The 14,839-nt window shown below is 37.0% G+C and overlaps 1 protein-coding gene across 1 annotated transcript in view; it reads left to right on the top strand.

Annotated features, from left to right (window-relative positions):
- Nucleotides 1–14,839, top strand: part of MDFIC2 (MyoD family inhibitor domain containing 2) — a 109,788-nt gene that overhangs the window by 59,530 nt on the left and 35,419 nt on the right. Inside the window, exon 3 of the mRNA XM_077770589.1 lies at nucleotides 3,054–3,092. Within this exon, the coding sequence (XP_077626715.1) occupies nucleotides 3,054–3,092 (39 nt within the window). The remainder of the gene's footprint in view (nucleotides 1–3,053; nucleotides 3,093–14,839) is intronic.

The following is a 14,839-nucleotide window of genomic DNA, read 5'->3' as shown; positions in this document are numbered from 1 at the left end:
TTTTGTTTTTTTTTTTTTCTTGTTTTTTTTTTTTTTTTTTTTTTTTTTTTGCCCTGAGAAAACAAAAACACATCTCTCCACCACAGAAGTGGAATATGACAATATTCAGGAATATCAGACTGAGCACGATCTCCAGACTATCCCTACTCCCAGCAACTGATGACTTTTTCCACAAATGCACCATGTGGTACCTCATCTAATTACAGAAGACAATACCTTCACAGTCTCATGGCTAAAAACGTTGTGACAGCAAATTGGTTTTGAAGCGTAAAAAATGGTGGACACAAAAAATGAAGAACGTCTTTGACTGTGAAAGGTCAAGATGAGTTAGTTAGTAAGCTATTAACTTGACTCATTTTTCAAACTTTTATGAGAAATATTCAGTGTTTCCAAACTGCTTATCAAGATCCCAATTCTGTCATCTTTCAAGCCTATATTACTGAAATTTTTAGAACACCACTTAATTTCTTAATTGTTAAATTACAGGGAGGTGCCCTGGAGGATGAAAATAACTCCACCTTTTAGCTTGTTTCCATCTTCCCAGGCAGAATCAACTTTTCAAAATGAGGGGCTTCTAAGGTACGCCATATTTAGCCAGATGAAAGGTAAACCAGATTGGTATGACAGTCACCAATGGAAAGACAAACAAATTAAGTACTTATAATTAAAGCTTGAGGAATAAAAGAATTCACACTTTCTTAGAGCTATTATTTCAGACAGTCTGGTGTCAGAATTAAAAGCCAACCAGTGCATCTGTTTATATTGCCAAGGATTTTCACAGTAAGAAGGGCTAGGAAACACATATTTTTTAATTAGGGTCCAAATTCCAAAGAACACCAAAAAAATAGTACGTCAAAAATATATGCTCTTGTGATTTGTATTGTTCAATGTCTAAACAAAGACAAAAAAATTATGTTTCTTCCTTCTTCACGAACACAAGTGAAAGAATTAAAAAAAAAAAAAAGTAATTCTGTTGCTTTGGCCACAGACTCCTTTTTCTGTTATCCTTCTTGCTTCTGGCTTAACTACTGCTTTTCTTTCCCAGGATGAAATAATATAGGAAAAGCCGATTAAGGAAGGCTTCATTCACACAGAAGGTTCACCACGATGGCTCAGTTACCAAGTCTAAAAGCTGAAATACAATGGCCACCTAGATGACCATTTTACACTCTAAAGTACATCTTTAATTTTAAAAATTTGAGTTAGCTCTTTGCTTATACTGAGCTCTGAATAAAAGAAAGCCCTCTTTAAAAATCTATGTTGATGTATAGAGCCCATAATACTCAAATCAATCACTAATCTATTTTTACCTCTCACCCATAAAAGTTCAAATCCTCTTGGTCAATTGGGGGAAAAAGAATCAAACTAAAACATAGTATTCTGTACACAAAAGTGCATAGGCTTCATTCCCTCATCTATTTATTCAACAAATATTTATTGATCATCTACTATTTGCCATACACTGGGCCCAGTGTTAGGAAATACTGAGTTGAACAAGACGTCACGATCTCTAGTGGATCATCATAACACAGGTGGTCCAGTCTCTAAGAGAAGATGTACAGTCTTCTAGAGAAACATTTACCAGTAGAAGGGTGCCAACATAGACTTGAGAGACGATTGGCCCTTATCTTTCACTTGATGGAGGAGGAAACTAAGAATATAGAAAGCTTGAGCCACATAATCACAGCACTCTTTAGCGGAAAATCACAGGTCCAGAATGAAGTTCAAACCTCATACTCTTTCTAGATCAATGTACTTCACCCCCAAAATGACTATTATTCCCCAAAACAATAATACGAAGCCATACATGTCAAGACAGTGGACTAAAAGTTGAAAATGTGCTTTGAGAACAGAGAATAGAGTCAACATTCATCCCAATTTTATGGCATTACAGATGGTGGAGAAGGATGGTTTAAAAGTCAGAATCCCAAACGATTCTAATCTTACATCTATTAAACCTAACCAGCTAGGGTACACTGTGCAAGACTGGAACTCTGAGAATCATTTGGATTTAAAAAATTTTTCAAATGGGGATAACAATGTTTACATGAAAGGGATAAATTCATGAAATAGTGGAATTGAATGAATAGGTCGTCAATATATAGAAGTTCCTGTCTCCCTCTCCTTATTGACGTAAATTGAATAAAACTGATAAAAGACCAGGTCAGCAGAAACCACATTTCAGTTTTCTGATTTCTAACCAGTCATTTTAGCATAAGATCCAGCCTCCAATTTTAAGCCATTTTTGTAGATCATTTTTGGCATACCTTCACAAAATTAAACATTTCCATTCTGTGAACATTTTGGGAGTTAGAAAGCAGAGACTAAACAATTAAATTTAGAGAATTTCATCACCATACATCCTCTAAAAAGAGATGGGAAGAAAATAGAGTCAGAAGAAATATTTAAAATTAATTAAACCTTCTATGTAATTTTCTGAGTCTCTCTCCATTATAGGGCATACAAATTCCACTACCTTAGGTAAAGGGAATTTGGATACTCATCTAGAATGTCCAGGAGTAGACAAGCTTCAGGAAAAAGTAAATCAACGGACAAATGATGAATTAAGTGTCCTGTCTTTCCCTTCTTTTCTCAGCCATTTGACCCCTGTTTTGGCTTTACTCTCAGGCTTGCTACCAATGGTGGGAAAGTGAGCTTCCATCAATCACAGGCTGCATTATCTTTCCACCTCACAAGAGACGAGTGAACCCTCACTCCTGGCATGCTTACGTCAAGTTGGAGGGATCATCCTCATTGGTACTAGCTGAGTCTCATAACCATCCCCCAACAAACTGCTGTGGCAAGCCAATGGAGAACTGGTGTTACCATGTTTCTGTGCATGGAGCCGGGGAGGGCAAGGCCATGCCACTCAAGCCACATTCAGGTCCTCCATTGAAAGATAGGGTTCTCTTTTCTGGGAAAAAAAAAAAAAAAAAGAGAGAGAGAGGAAAGGGTCTTGGAAAGGGAAAAACAAAGCAGAACAACAACAACAACAACAACAAGAAACAATGGATAACCATGTGAAGAATACTTTTTACTTTCTTTGCTTTTAGGATTATCCAGCTCACTTCAAAATCCTCTCGGAGATCCTGGTAGGTCCATCCCTATTTCTTTGTAATTGACTCCTAGACCGACTGATGGGCACTTTTGATCCAACATGATAATGAAAGAACTCCATCTTTGTTCATGTCCATGATACAGTTAATATAGCACTAGCATGCAAATCATCAAATATCTACATTACTCAAGACGCACTGAGACATGTTTTTACCTTGAAGGTGCTGATAGCCTATCTATGCATACATGTTAGAAAACAAAAGTTACAAATCATGTATTTGTTTATGCAGGACATGGATTCAAAATATACCACACATAGATAGAACCCTATGTTTAGCTTTGTGGGAGTATAAAAACCTCCGTCTCTGTCCTCAACACTGGGGAATCTCTTAAAAATATCACTTTAATATGAAGTTAGTGTCGAGGACTCCATGGATAGGTTAACATCTGAACTGAGTTTGGAGGATAAGTAGAAGTGTCACTGTAAGGAACAGGAAAAGAGGCATGCACAAAGAGGCTAAAAGAGAAAAGTTTGAAATGTGTTTTCTCATTTAGTTAAAAGATTATGCATCTGAGGGGGATTAAAAATAAACATCAAGGAAAAAAAATAAACATCAAGGTAGCTTTTAAGAATTCATCAATAAAATCTGTGTAAACATGTTATGGGGCTTTGGTATACAGCAATACTATATAGAAGTAGACTTCTAGGAAGAAGCAAATCTGGGGCACCTGGGTGGCTTAGTTGGTTAAGCATCCGACTTTCGCTTAGGTCATGATCTCACGGTTCGTGGGTTCGAGCCCCGCGTCGGGCTCTGTGCCGACTGCCAGCTCAGAGCCTGGAGCCTGTTTCAGTCTGTGACTCCCTCTCTCTCTGACCCTCCCCTGCTCACACTGTCTCTCTCCTAGAAATAAATAAGACATTTAAAAAAAAAAAAAAGAAGCAAATCTAAGGGAGCCCTCCCTCCAACATGTTTTAATAAGGGAAACATTCCAGGTCCACGTTAATAAATATAGTAATGTGCATTTATGTAAAGTAAAAATCAAACGTGCGTCTGTTCATTAATGTAAGTGAAAGGTCTATAAAAGAGTTTTCCTAAACCGAAAATAGGAATCACTTCTGTAAAGAACAGTAAGCATGGGTAAGCATCAGTGGTGAAGTAGGGATTTTGCTTTTAACTTTACACTTCTGCGTCGCTTAAGGTTTTTTTTTTTTTTACAATAAAAATTTATCTGCATGTTGCTTGCATAATAAATATATACTGTTTACATAAAAGAAAGTTTTCTATTAAAATAAGGGTCAAGTTACTAGCAGCTAAGGTATCTGGCCTTTTAAAAATTAACATTATTATTTGTGGTTTCAACGGGGCAGGTAGCTAATAACTTGAGGTACTGATAAGGAAGAACAATATTTTGCAGGTGGCATTATCTTAGAGCCCATAAACAAATAAGCATGTAGAACTCTTTGGAGGTTATTAAAATGTGTAATACATATATTCTGTGTGTATATGTATATATAAATTAAATGTACAGGTTAGACATATATATTTTATATAAGAGGGTATTTTAAATGTACATGTATAATAAATAAATATGAAATGGTAAATATATAATATGTATCTCTAAGAATGAATAATAAGAGAAGGAATGAAGACTAGTTATTTTTTAAACATAGAGATTTAAAGTATCAAAGAGATGTCTTAAGCATATTCTTTTGGGAATTATATTAAAGACAGCAAATTTGGATCTAGGGACACAAAGAGCTAAGTCTGATATCAGTTTAGGTTTGGTGGTGATCTACCTGAAGAAGATGGTTGAAAAAAAAATGTATGAAGTCAAAACATCCTCAGGGATTAAACGAGGTCAGCAAGGGAAAGAGTGAAGATAACTGAAGCCAAGGCTTTGGGAAAGGTCATCCTTTAAGAGGAGGGGAACAATTCATTTGCTCACTCATTCACAATTTGTATCTTTCAAGGACCCCAAGCTCAACACTGCTAGTTTTGAGGATAGATAGAATAAGAGAAAAAACAAACAAACAAACAAAAACCAGCATGACAACTGCCCCTAAGGAGTTTATAGCCACTGGAATGAATACAAATACTAACATGAATGGAGGCTTGACTGGCTTTGGAAGGGCCTGGGGCATCACATCAACCTTTAGAACAACACTATTATCACCTCCTTTCAAAATATGAAGAAATGGGTACTGTGTCCTAAGTCATACAGCTATTAAGTATCAGGGACTTAATCTGAACCCTAAGTTTGTCCTCCACCACAACCCATAAACACATGGAACACTGCTTCCAAAAATGGGGGCCAGTCAAGTATCCTAGACGAAGCATCATAGTAAGAGGAAAACCAGAATTCAATGTAAAAGACAATGGGGACAGAGTCATGGGCCAGACTAACCATGCATGTATCAAGGAGGGGGAAAACTGGCTAAAGATCTTCGATTTGGTGAGGAGAAAATAGTGTGCTCATTTGTGTATTCATTCAACAAATATTTATCAAGCACATAGCGTGCCGTACCACATAAACTCTGAAAGATGAGTTTCGTTCAAATGGGGATGAGAGTCAATTGTGAAGGACAAAGGAATGAATGGATAATAAAGTAGTATGTGTTGAGGACTTCTCTGAGGAAACAGATGGAAAAATTAATGCAAGAAGGATCTGGGACTATGGTACCTCCAGGCATGCATGCAAAGAGAGGAAGGGGGCAGTAGAGTGAAACTCAAAATATAGGGAAGGGGGATAATGTGGATAAAGACAGGTCTTGGGGTATGGTGAAGAGATAAGGATGCACCTTCCAGATGCATACATTCACCTTTAAAAGGAAGAGGGCCTCTTCTCTGACAGGGTACAGAAAATGTAAAGGAACAGACAGATATTTCAGTTAAATACAATCACAGCAAACTGTAACAATAAGATTTTAGATGTATAACTTTGTGGGGGGGGGTTCTAATTTTTAAATTTTTTTTAATTTTTAGTATTTATTGAAGAATAAGTGACATACAACACTGTATTAGTTTCAGCGGTACAACATAGTGATTCTATATTTATATAAACTACAAATGTGTTACAATATTTTTTTACTGTATTTCCTATGCTGTACATTTCATTCGCATGTCTTTATAACTGGAAGATCATCCTTCTTAATTCATTTCACCAATTTTATCCATCCTGATACTCTCATCCCCTCTGGGATCAGTTTGTCCTCTGCATCTATGAGCCTGTTTCTGTTTTGTTTTATTTGTTAGGTCGTTTAGTTTTTTTTAATTCCACATCGAAGTAAAAGCATATGGTGTTTGTCTTTCCCTGTCTGACTTATTTCACATTGCAAAATACCCTCTAGGTCCATCCACATGGTTGCAAATGGCAAGATTTCATTCTTTTGTATGGCCAAGTAATATTCCAGTGTGTGTGTGTTTCTCCATGTGTGTATATACACCACATCTTCTTTATCCTTTCATCTACCAATGGATATTTAGGCTGCTTCCACATCCTGGCTGCTGCAAATAACACTGTCATGAACATAGAGGTGCATATATCTTTCCAAATTAGTGTTTTCAGGGATTTTTCTTTTTTATCAATTAATACAAGAAGCTGGATTGTATAGTTGTTCTATTTTAATTATTGAGGAATTTCAATACTTTCTTCCTTTGTGACTGCACCAGTTTACATTCTTAGTAGCAATCCATAAGGGCTGTCTTTCCTCCAAGTCCTTACCAACATTTGTTATTTCTTGTCTTGTTGATAACAGCCATTGTAACATTCATGATAAAAACTCTCAGCCAAGTGGGTATGGGAAGAATGTACCTCAACATAATAAAGGCCATGTAAGTGAGACAAACCCACAGCTAACATCACATTCAATGGTGCAAAGCTGACAGCCTTCCCTAGGTGGTATCTCATTGCAGTTTGATTTGCATTTCCCTGAGGGTTTAGTAATGCTGAGCATCTTTTCACATGCCTGCTGGCAATCTGTAAGTCTTTGTAAAAGTGTCTAGTCAGGCCCTCCATCCATTTTTAAGCTGGATTGTTTGTTCTTTTGATGTTGAGTTATTATGAGTTCTTTATATATTTTGGATGTTAAACCTTCACTGGATATATCATTTGTAAGTATCCTCTTCCATTCAGTAGGTTGCCTTTCATTTTAATGGTTTTCTCTGCTGTGCAAAAGCTTTTTGTTTGTTTGTTTGTGTTTTTGTTTTGGGATTTTTTTGTAGTTTTATGGAGACCCATTGCTTTACTTTTGCTTTTGTTGTCCAGGCTTGGGGAAAGAGATCCACAAAAATGTCACTCAGATTGATGTGAAAGAGCTTACTGTCTGTTTCCTTCTAGGAACTTCATCATTTCAGGTCTTACATTTAAATATTGAAATAATTTTGAATTTATTTTTGTATATGGCTTAACAGATGTGGCTCAGTTTCGTTCTTTTGCACGTAGTTGTCCAGTTTTTCCAGTACCACGGACTGAGGAAACTGTCTTTCCCTGTTGCATATTTTCACCTCCTCTGTTGTAAGTTAATTAATCATGTAAGTGTTGGTTTTTTTCTGGGCTCTCTTCTGTTCCATTGATCTAGGTGTCTGTTTTCATGCCTGTACTATACTGTTTTGATTATAATTGCTTTGCAGTATAGTTTAAAATAAGGGAGCATGATACCTCCAAATTTGTTCTTCTTTCTCAAGATTGCTTTGGCCATTTGGAGTCTCCCGCTATTCCATACAAATGTTAGGATTACTGGTTCCAGTTCTCTGAAAAAGAGATTGATATTCTCATGAGGACTGCATTGAATATGTAGACTGCTTCAGATAGTATGGACATTTTACATATGAATTCCTCTAAGCCATGAGCATCGTATATCATTCCATTTATTTATGTCACCTTCAATTTCTTTTATCAATGCCTTCTAACTTTCAGACTACAGGCCTTTTACCTCCTTGGTTAAACTTATTCCTAGGCATTTAATTCTTTATGATGCAATTTACAAATCCCATTTACAAATGGGATTTTTAAAAATTTTTTAAATATTTTATTTATTTCTGAGAGAGAGACAGCGTGAGCAGGGGATGCTCAGAGAGAGAAGGAGATACAGAATCTGAAGCAGGCTTCAGGTTCTGAGCTAGCTGTCAGCACAGAGCCTGGTGCAGGCCTTGAACCCATAAACCGTGAGATCATGACCTGAGCCCAACTTGGATGCTTAACCAACTGAGCTTCCCCGGACACCCCATAAATGGGATTTTCTTAACTTCTGATAATTTATTACTGTATAGAAACATGATAGATTTCTGTGTACTGATTTTGTATACTGCAAATTTACTGAATTTATTGGTTCTGATAATCATTGGTGGAGTCTTTAGGGTTTTTATTATATATTATCACACCATCTGCAAATTGTGACAGTTTTGTTTCCTATTTTCCAATTTGGGTGCCTTTCATTTGTTTCTCTTGCTTAATTGCTGTGGTTAGGACTTCTAATACTGTGCTGAATAGAAGTAGTGGGAGTGGATATCTTTATCATGTTCCTGAACTTAGGAAAAACTTTCAGCCTTTTAGCGCTGAGTGTGGCGTTAGCTTTGGGTGACTTATATGTCCTTTATTAGGTTGAGGTACATTCTTCCCATGCCCACTTTGCTGAGAATTTTTGTCATAAATGTGTGTTGAAATTTGTCAAATGCTTTTTCTGCATCTATTGAGATGATCACATGATTTTTATCCTTTATTTTGTTAATGTGGTATATTAGGTTGATTGACTTGCAGCAATTCAATCATCCTTACATCCCTGAAATAAATACTACCTGATCATGGTATCTGATCTTTATAATGAACTCTTCAATTTGGTATGCTAATATTTTACTGAGGATTTTTGCATCTATGCTTACACGAATATTGGTTTTCTTTATTTTTGTTCTATAGCGCCTTGTCTGGTTTGGGCACCAGAGTATTGCTGGCCTTGTGGACTAAGTTTGGAAGCACACCTTCCTCTTCAGTTATTTGGAATAGTTTAAGAAGGATAGGTATTAACTCTTCTTGAAATACTTGATAGAATTCACCTGTAAAGACTTCTGATTCTAAACTTTTGTTTGCTGGGAGTTGTTTTATTTGTTTGTTTGTTTTTAATTATTTGCTGATGCAATTCTAGTTGTCCAATTTATTGGCATATAATTATAGTAGTCTCTTATCATTCTTTGTATTTCTGTGGTATCAGTTGTAACTTCTTTTTTGTCATTTCCAATTTTATTTATTTGGGTCCTCCCTATTTCTTCATGAGTCTGGCTAAAGGTTCATCAATTTTTTTAATCAGCTTTTAGTTTCATTGATCTTTTCTATTGTTTTTTAGTTTCTATTTCATTTATTTCTGCTTTGATATTATTATTTCCTTTTCTATTAACTCCGGGTTTTCTTCTTTTTCTAGTTGTGTGTAAGGTTAGATTGCTTATTTGAGATTTTTCTCATTTCTTGGGGTAGCCCTCAAGGGACCCCTCTTAGAACTGCTTTGCTGTGTCCCATGGATTTTGGAACATTGTGTTGTCACTTTCATTTGTCTCAAGATTTTTTTTTTAATTTCATCTTTGATTTCTTTGTTGATCCATTTGTTGTTTAGTAGCATGCTGCTTAGTCTTCATTTGTTTTCTAGTTTTCTTCTTAGAATTGATTTCTAGTTTTATACTGTTGTGGCTGGAAAAGATACTTGATATAATTTCAATCCTCTTAAATATATCAAGACTTGTTTTGTGGTCTAATATGTGATCTATCTTGGAGAATGTTCCATGTGCACTTGAAAAGAATGTGCATGTCACTGGTTTGGGATGGAATGTTCTCTCTGTTTATTTCAACTCCATCTGATCTAATCTGTCTTTTAAAGCCAGTATTTCCTTCTTATTTTTCTATGTGATCTACCCAGTCAGGTAAATGAGGTATTAAAGTTTCTCACTATTATTTTATTATTGTCAGTTTCTCTCTTTGTGTCTGTTGATATTTGCTTTATAGATTTAAGTGCTGCTATGTTGGATGCATATTTATTAGTGTTATATCCTTTGTTGGATTGATCCCTTTAAAGATATTCATTTCGTAATGCTCTTGTTTGTCTTTTGTTATAGCCTTTGTTTAAAAGTCTATTTTGTCTGATAAAATATTGCTATCCTAGCTTTCTTTTCATTTCCATTTGCATGGTATATATTTTCCCATCCCTTCACCTTCAGTCTGTGTGTGTCTTTAGAACCAAAGTGAGTCTCTTCTAAGCTGCATACAGATGGGTCTTGTTGATTGTTTTTCTTTTTTCAAATCCTTCCAGCCACTCTAGATCTTTGATTGGAGCACTTAGTCTATTTATATTTAAGTACTGATAGGTATTCATTGCCATTTTTCTCAATTGTTTCTTGGATGTTCCTGTAATTTGTCTGTTTCTTTGTTCTTCTCTTGTTCTTTTTCCTTGAGACTTGATAACTTGTTATGTTTGGATTACCGTCTCTTTATTTTTTTATGTATCTATTATAGGTTTGTGTGTGTGTGTGTGTGTGTGTGTGGTTATCCTGAGATTTATATATTACAGCCTATTTATATAACAATCTATTTTACGTTGGTGTTCACTTAAGTTTGCATTTTAAAAGCACTACATTTTTCCTGCCTCCTCCCACATTTTATGTTTTTGATATCGTGTTATATCTTTTATTTTGTGTATTCTTTAACTAATTATTGTAGATAGAGTTGATTTAACAACTTTTGTTCTTTTACTGTTATACGAGCTTTAAAGTGGTTGATCCATTACCTTTACTTTATGTTTGCCTTTACCAGTGTGATTTTTTTTTCTTTCATAAGTTTTCTTGTTAATCAGTGCTCTCTCTTTTCACTTAAAGAAGTGCCCTAATATTTCTTTAAAAAGCAGTGTAGTGGTGAAGAACTCCTTTAGCTTGTCCTTGTCTGGGAAACTCTTGATCTCCCTTTTAGTTCTGAATTTTAACATTACCAGATTAAGACATTCTTGGTTGGAAGTTCTTTTCTTTCAGAACTTGGGATATACATGCCACTTCCTCGTGGCCTGCAAAGTTCCACTGCAAAATCAGCTGATCGTCTTTTGGGGGTTCCCTTAAATGTAATGAATTGCTTTAAGATTCTCTCTTTATCTTTAACTTTTGACATTTTAATTATTACATGATTTTCTGTGGATCTCTTTGGGTTCATCTCATTTGAAATTTTCTGTTCCATGTGGACCCAAATGTCTGTTTCCTTCCCCATGTTAGGGAAGTCTTCAGCTATTATTTCTTAAAATAATTGTTCTTTCCCTGTCTCTCTTCTCCTTCTGTGACCACTACAGTGCAAACAGTAGTATGTTTAATGTTGTTCCTCATGTCCCTTAAACTATCCTCATTTTTTTTTTTTTTTTAAATCTATTTTCTGTTCAGTTTGGATGATTTCTAGTACTCTGCCTCCCAGGTCACTGATGTGTTCCTCTGAATCATCTAGTTTGGTGTTTATTACCTCTTGTGTATTTTTCATTTCTGTTACTGTATTCTGCAGCTCTGATTGATACTTGTATTTTCTGTCTTTCTGCTGAAGGTCTCATTGTGTTCATCCATTCTTCGCCCAAATTCAGGAAGTATTTTTATGACCTGTATTTTGAACTCTTCACTGAATAGGATGCTTATTGTCATTTTGTTTAGCTCTTCCTCTGAGGTTTTTGTCTTTTTTTTTTTAATTTGGAGCACATTCTTCTGTTCTCTCATTTTGCCTAACTCTGTTTTGTTTTTATGTATTAGGTAGTTTAGCTATGTCTCCTAGTCTTGAAGGCATGACCTCATGGAGGAGATGTCCTGTGGGGCCCAGAAGTGTAATAACTGTGCTGTCACAGCCACATGCTCCAAGGCGGTCCCCTGTGTGAATAGCAGATGCCTTTCTTTTGTAACAAGGCTGTGACTGCTGCAGGCATACGGGTGGGCAGTGCTGGTATCCGGGCCTACTGTCTGCACGGCCTGGCCATAGCTGCTGGGGGTACACTGTAGAGCAGCATTATCATCCTATCAGCTGTGAGACCAACTGAGGGGCAGGGTTGTACAGGGCTCTCAGAGGGATATGCCCCCTGGCATTCACATTTTAAAGAGAGGATTCCAAAATGGCACCCACTTGTGCCAGAATCAGCATGGGAGAACAAGATAGCAAAAATGGCTTCCTCCTGCATCTCAGTCCCTGAGGAGAGGCCTAGCTACCTCCTGCCTCTTCAGCAGGTGCTACAAGATTAGTAAGTGGGTCTCCTTCATCTATTGTTTATGGGCTTTTCGATCTGATATTTTTGCACTGGTTTCCAAGGTGAGTGAGTCAGTGCCCAAACCCATTATGAGCAGTCTTCCTTTTCCCTAGTTCTGTAGCTTTCCTGAATGTATTCCCTGTTGCTTTCCAAAGCCAGATATTTGGGGGGCTCATCTCACTTTAGGGTTCTTGATGTGGAGCTCAAATCTCTTGCTCCTCAGGGAATCTTTGAGTCCACTCCCATCTGTAGAATGCTGCTCTTGGGTGTATTTTTTTCCCCTTGAGACCATGAGTCTGCCTTCAACCCATCTCAGTGCTACCCCTTATTGTATAGGCTCTTTGTCTGGTTCCTACATCCTCTTCAGAGGGAATTATTCCATATGAGGTTGTAGATTTGTTGTACCCACAAGAAGAGGCGACCTCAGGATCTTCCTACCCCGCCATCTTAAACTCTGCCTATATGTCCTCTTTTGGATAGTGGTTTTCAACTCCGGTTATACATTAATCTTGGCAGCTATTACAAATTGTGATGTCCAAAGCGTACTCCAGACCAATTAAATCAGAAAACAACTTGAGGTTTCTTTGGGCTGAGGATGTCCAAGGCAGGTTTTAAAGAGAAACTGGCATGATTTAACTAGGTGAGAAGAAGGGAGGCATTATACGTGATAGCAACTTGAGCAAAATTTTTAAAACTAGGAATCAATAAAGAAACTAATTTGCCTAAAACAAAGGAAGCAAGGAAGAAGAAGGGAAGAAAAGAGAAATGCTAGAATATGGGCGGATTACAAAAAATTATTAGAAATTTCTAAATTGCTGCAGAATAGATATAGGTTCATCCCATTACTTACGATGATAAGGTGTACTAAGCACAGAGGTCTTACCATTACTAGTCACTTTCTCATTCCCAAACCACCATCAAAGTCCCTGGTATAGAGTAGATATTCAATAACCAGTACTTGAATAAATATACCTAATAAGTAAGCAAATGTATAACTCAGATATCAGCCCAGGAATCTCTTCAGGTCTCTAGAATCCTTGAGAAAAGCAAAATTGCCTCATGCCCAATCCCTAGTTGCTCCTTGCAAAATCTTTTCCACAACTCACTCAGATCTACCTGAATTTTCAGCTGGCTTCACTGGATGTGATTTCAATCTCTTTGTTCTTAATGCCATCAACAATAGATTGTGTCTAATAGATTTTTACTGAAGTTTGACAAAAGTGAAATAGCAATGGGGATAAAGGCTTTATGATCGAAGTACCAGCTAGTGAGCAATTTAAAATGATATTAGATAGCCATATTGTTAACTGTGTCACTTGACCATTCTCATCAGCCATTTTTCCATTCTGAGATCTTGCCTTCTGCCATATTACTTCACTCCTATATTTTTAAGACTTGATAGTACCACCCCAACCACGAATTTTGGCTTTTTCTTACATAAAGAAATTTAACTAGGACTCTCTCCTACACCATAGCTTGGGGGAAACTCACTTTTAATATCGAACTTTCTCAGAAATTATTCTCCCAAACCAAAGTTCAGTTATTATCCCCATCTCTCTTAGGCCCCCAAACTGTTATAGCCAACTATGATTTTAAATGGCAATATTCTGGGGGGCACCTGGGCCGCTCAGTTGGTTGAGCATCCAACTTCAGATCAGGTCATGATCTCACAGTTCATGAGTTCAAGCCCCGCATCAGGCTCTCTGCTGTCAGTATAAATCCTCTGTCCTCCTCTCTCTGTTCGTTCCCTACTTGCGATCTCTCAAAAATAAACAAAAGATTTTTTAAATGACATTTTTTCCCTTCTCTCTGTACAAAAGAATGAAACACGTAGGGAAGACAAGTAGAAAATCTCCAACCCAATAACAAGTAAGGACCCACAAGGGAATAAACATTCATTATCAGTAGTTCACAAAACAATATATGTTCACATCATTGTTGAAAATAATCCTTCCCTTCTTTCTCGGGAGTCACAAAATGAATGTCTTTGTCTTACAATGTCATCACTATTTTCAGTCTCATGAGTGGGGGTGTGAACACAATGGGCACTCAACACATGGGCACTAATCATGAGGATAAAGGGTAAAGCTGAGATACTCTCTGAGATTTTATACCTTATAATAATAACGGTAATAATAGCTACTTTGTATGTCCAAAGGCATTTAAAAGCATTAACATTTCACATGGCGCACATCCTCAGAAAGCAGATCAATATTTATTCTTCCAAGTGTGTCGAGTATACAGTTGGGGCACCTCGAGGTGAAAACGTCACCCTGCTAGTGTCAGTCTCAGAACTTGGAAATCACATCCCCCAGTTCATTATGTCAGAATAATAAAGTGACCCGGGCCAGTTGAACATATTCATTAACGGTCAGGGGGAAGCAGGGCGGAAGGAGCAGACAATATGGCTTTGGGAGCAGCCAGGGCTAACTAGCCTTCAAAAACACAGGACTATTATTTGACATCGCATCAGTTGGGGAAGGGAAAAAGCCATGAAGACACACACATACGCGCGCGCACACACCCCCCCCCCCACCCCCCACG

This window comes from Crocuta crocuta, unplaced genomic scaffold (genome assembly GCF_008692635.1).
Source record: "Crocuta crocuta isolate KB4526 unplaced genomic scaffold, BGI_CrCroc_1.0 scaffold126, whole genome shotgun sequence".
NCBI classification, from domain to species: domain Eukaryota; kingdom Metazoa; phylum Chordata; class Mammalia; order Carnivora; family Hyaenidae; genus Crocuta; species Crocuta crocuta.
This window is presented reverse-complemented; position numbering and strand designations above follow the sequence as displayed.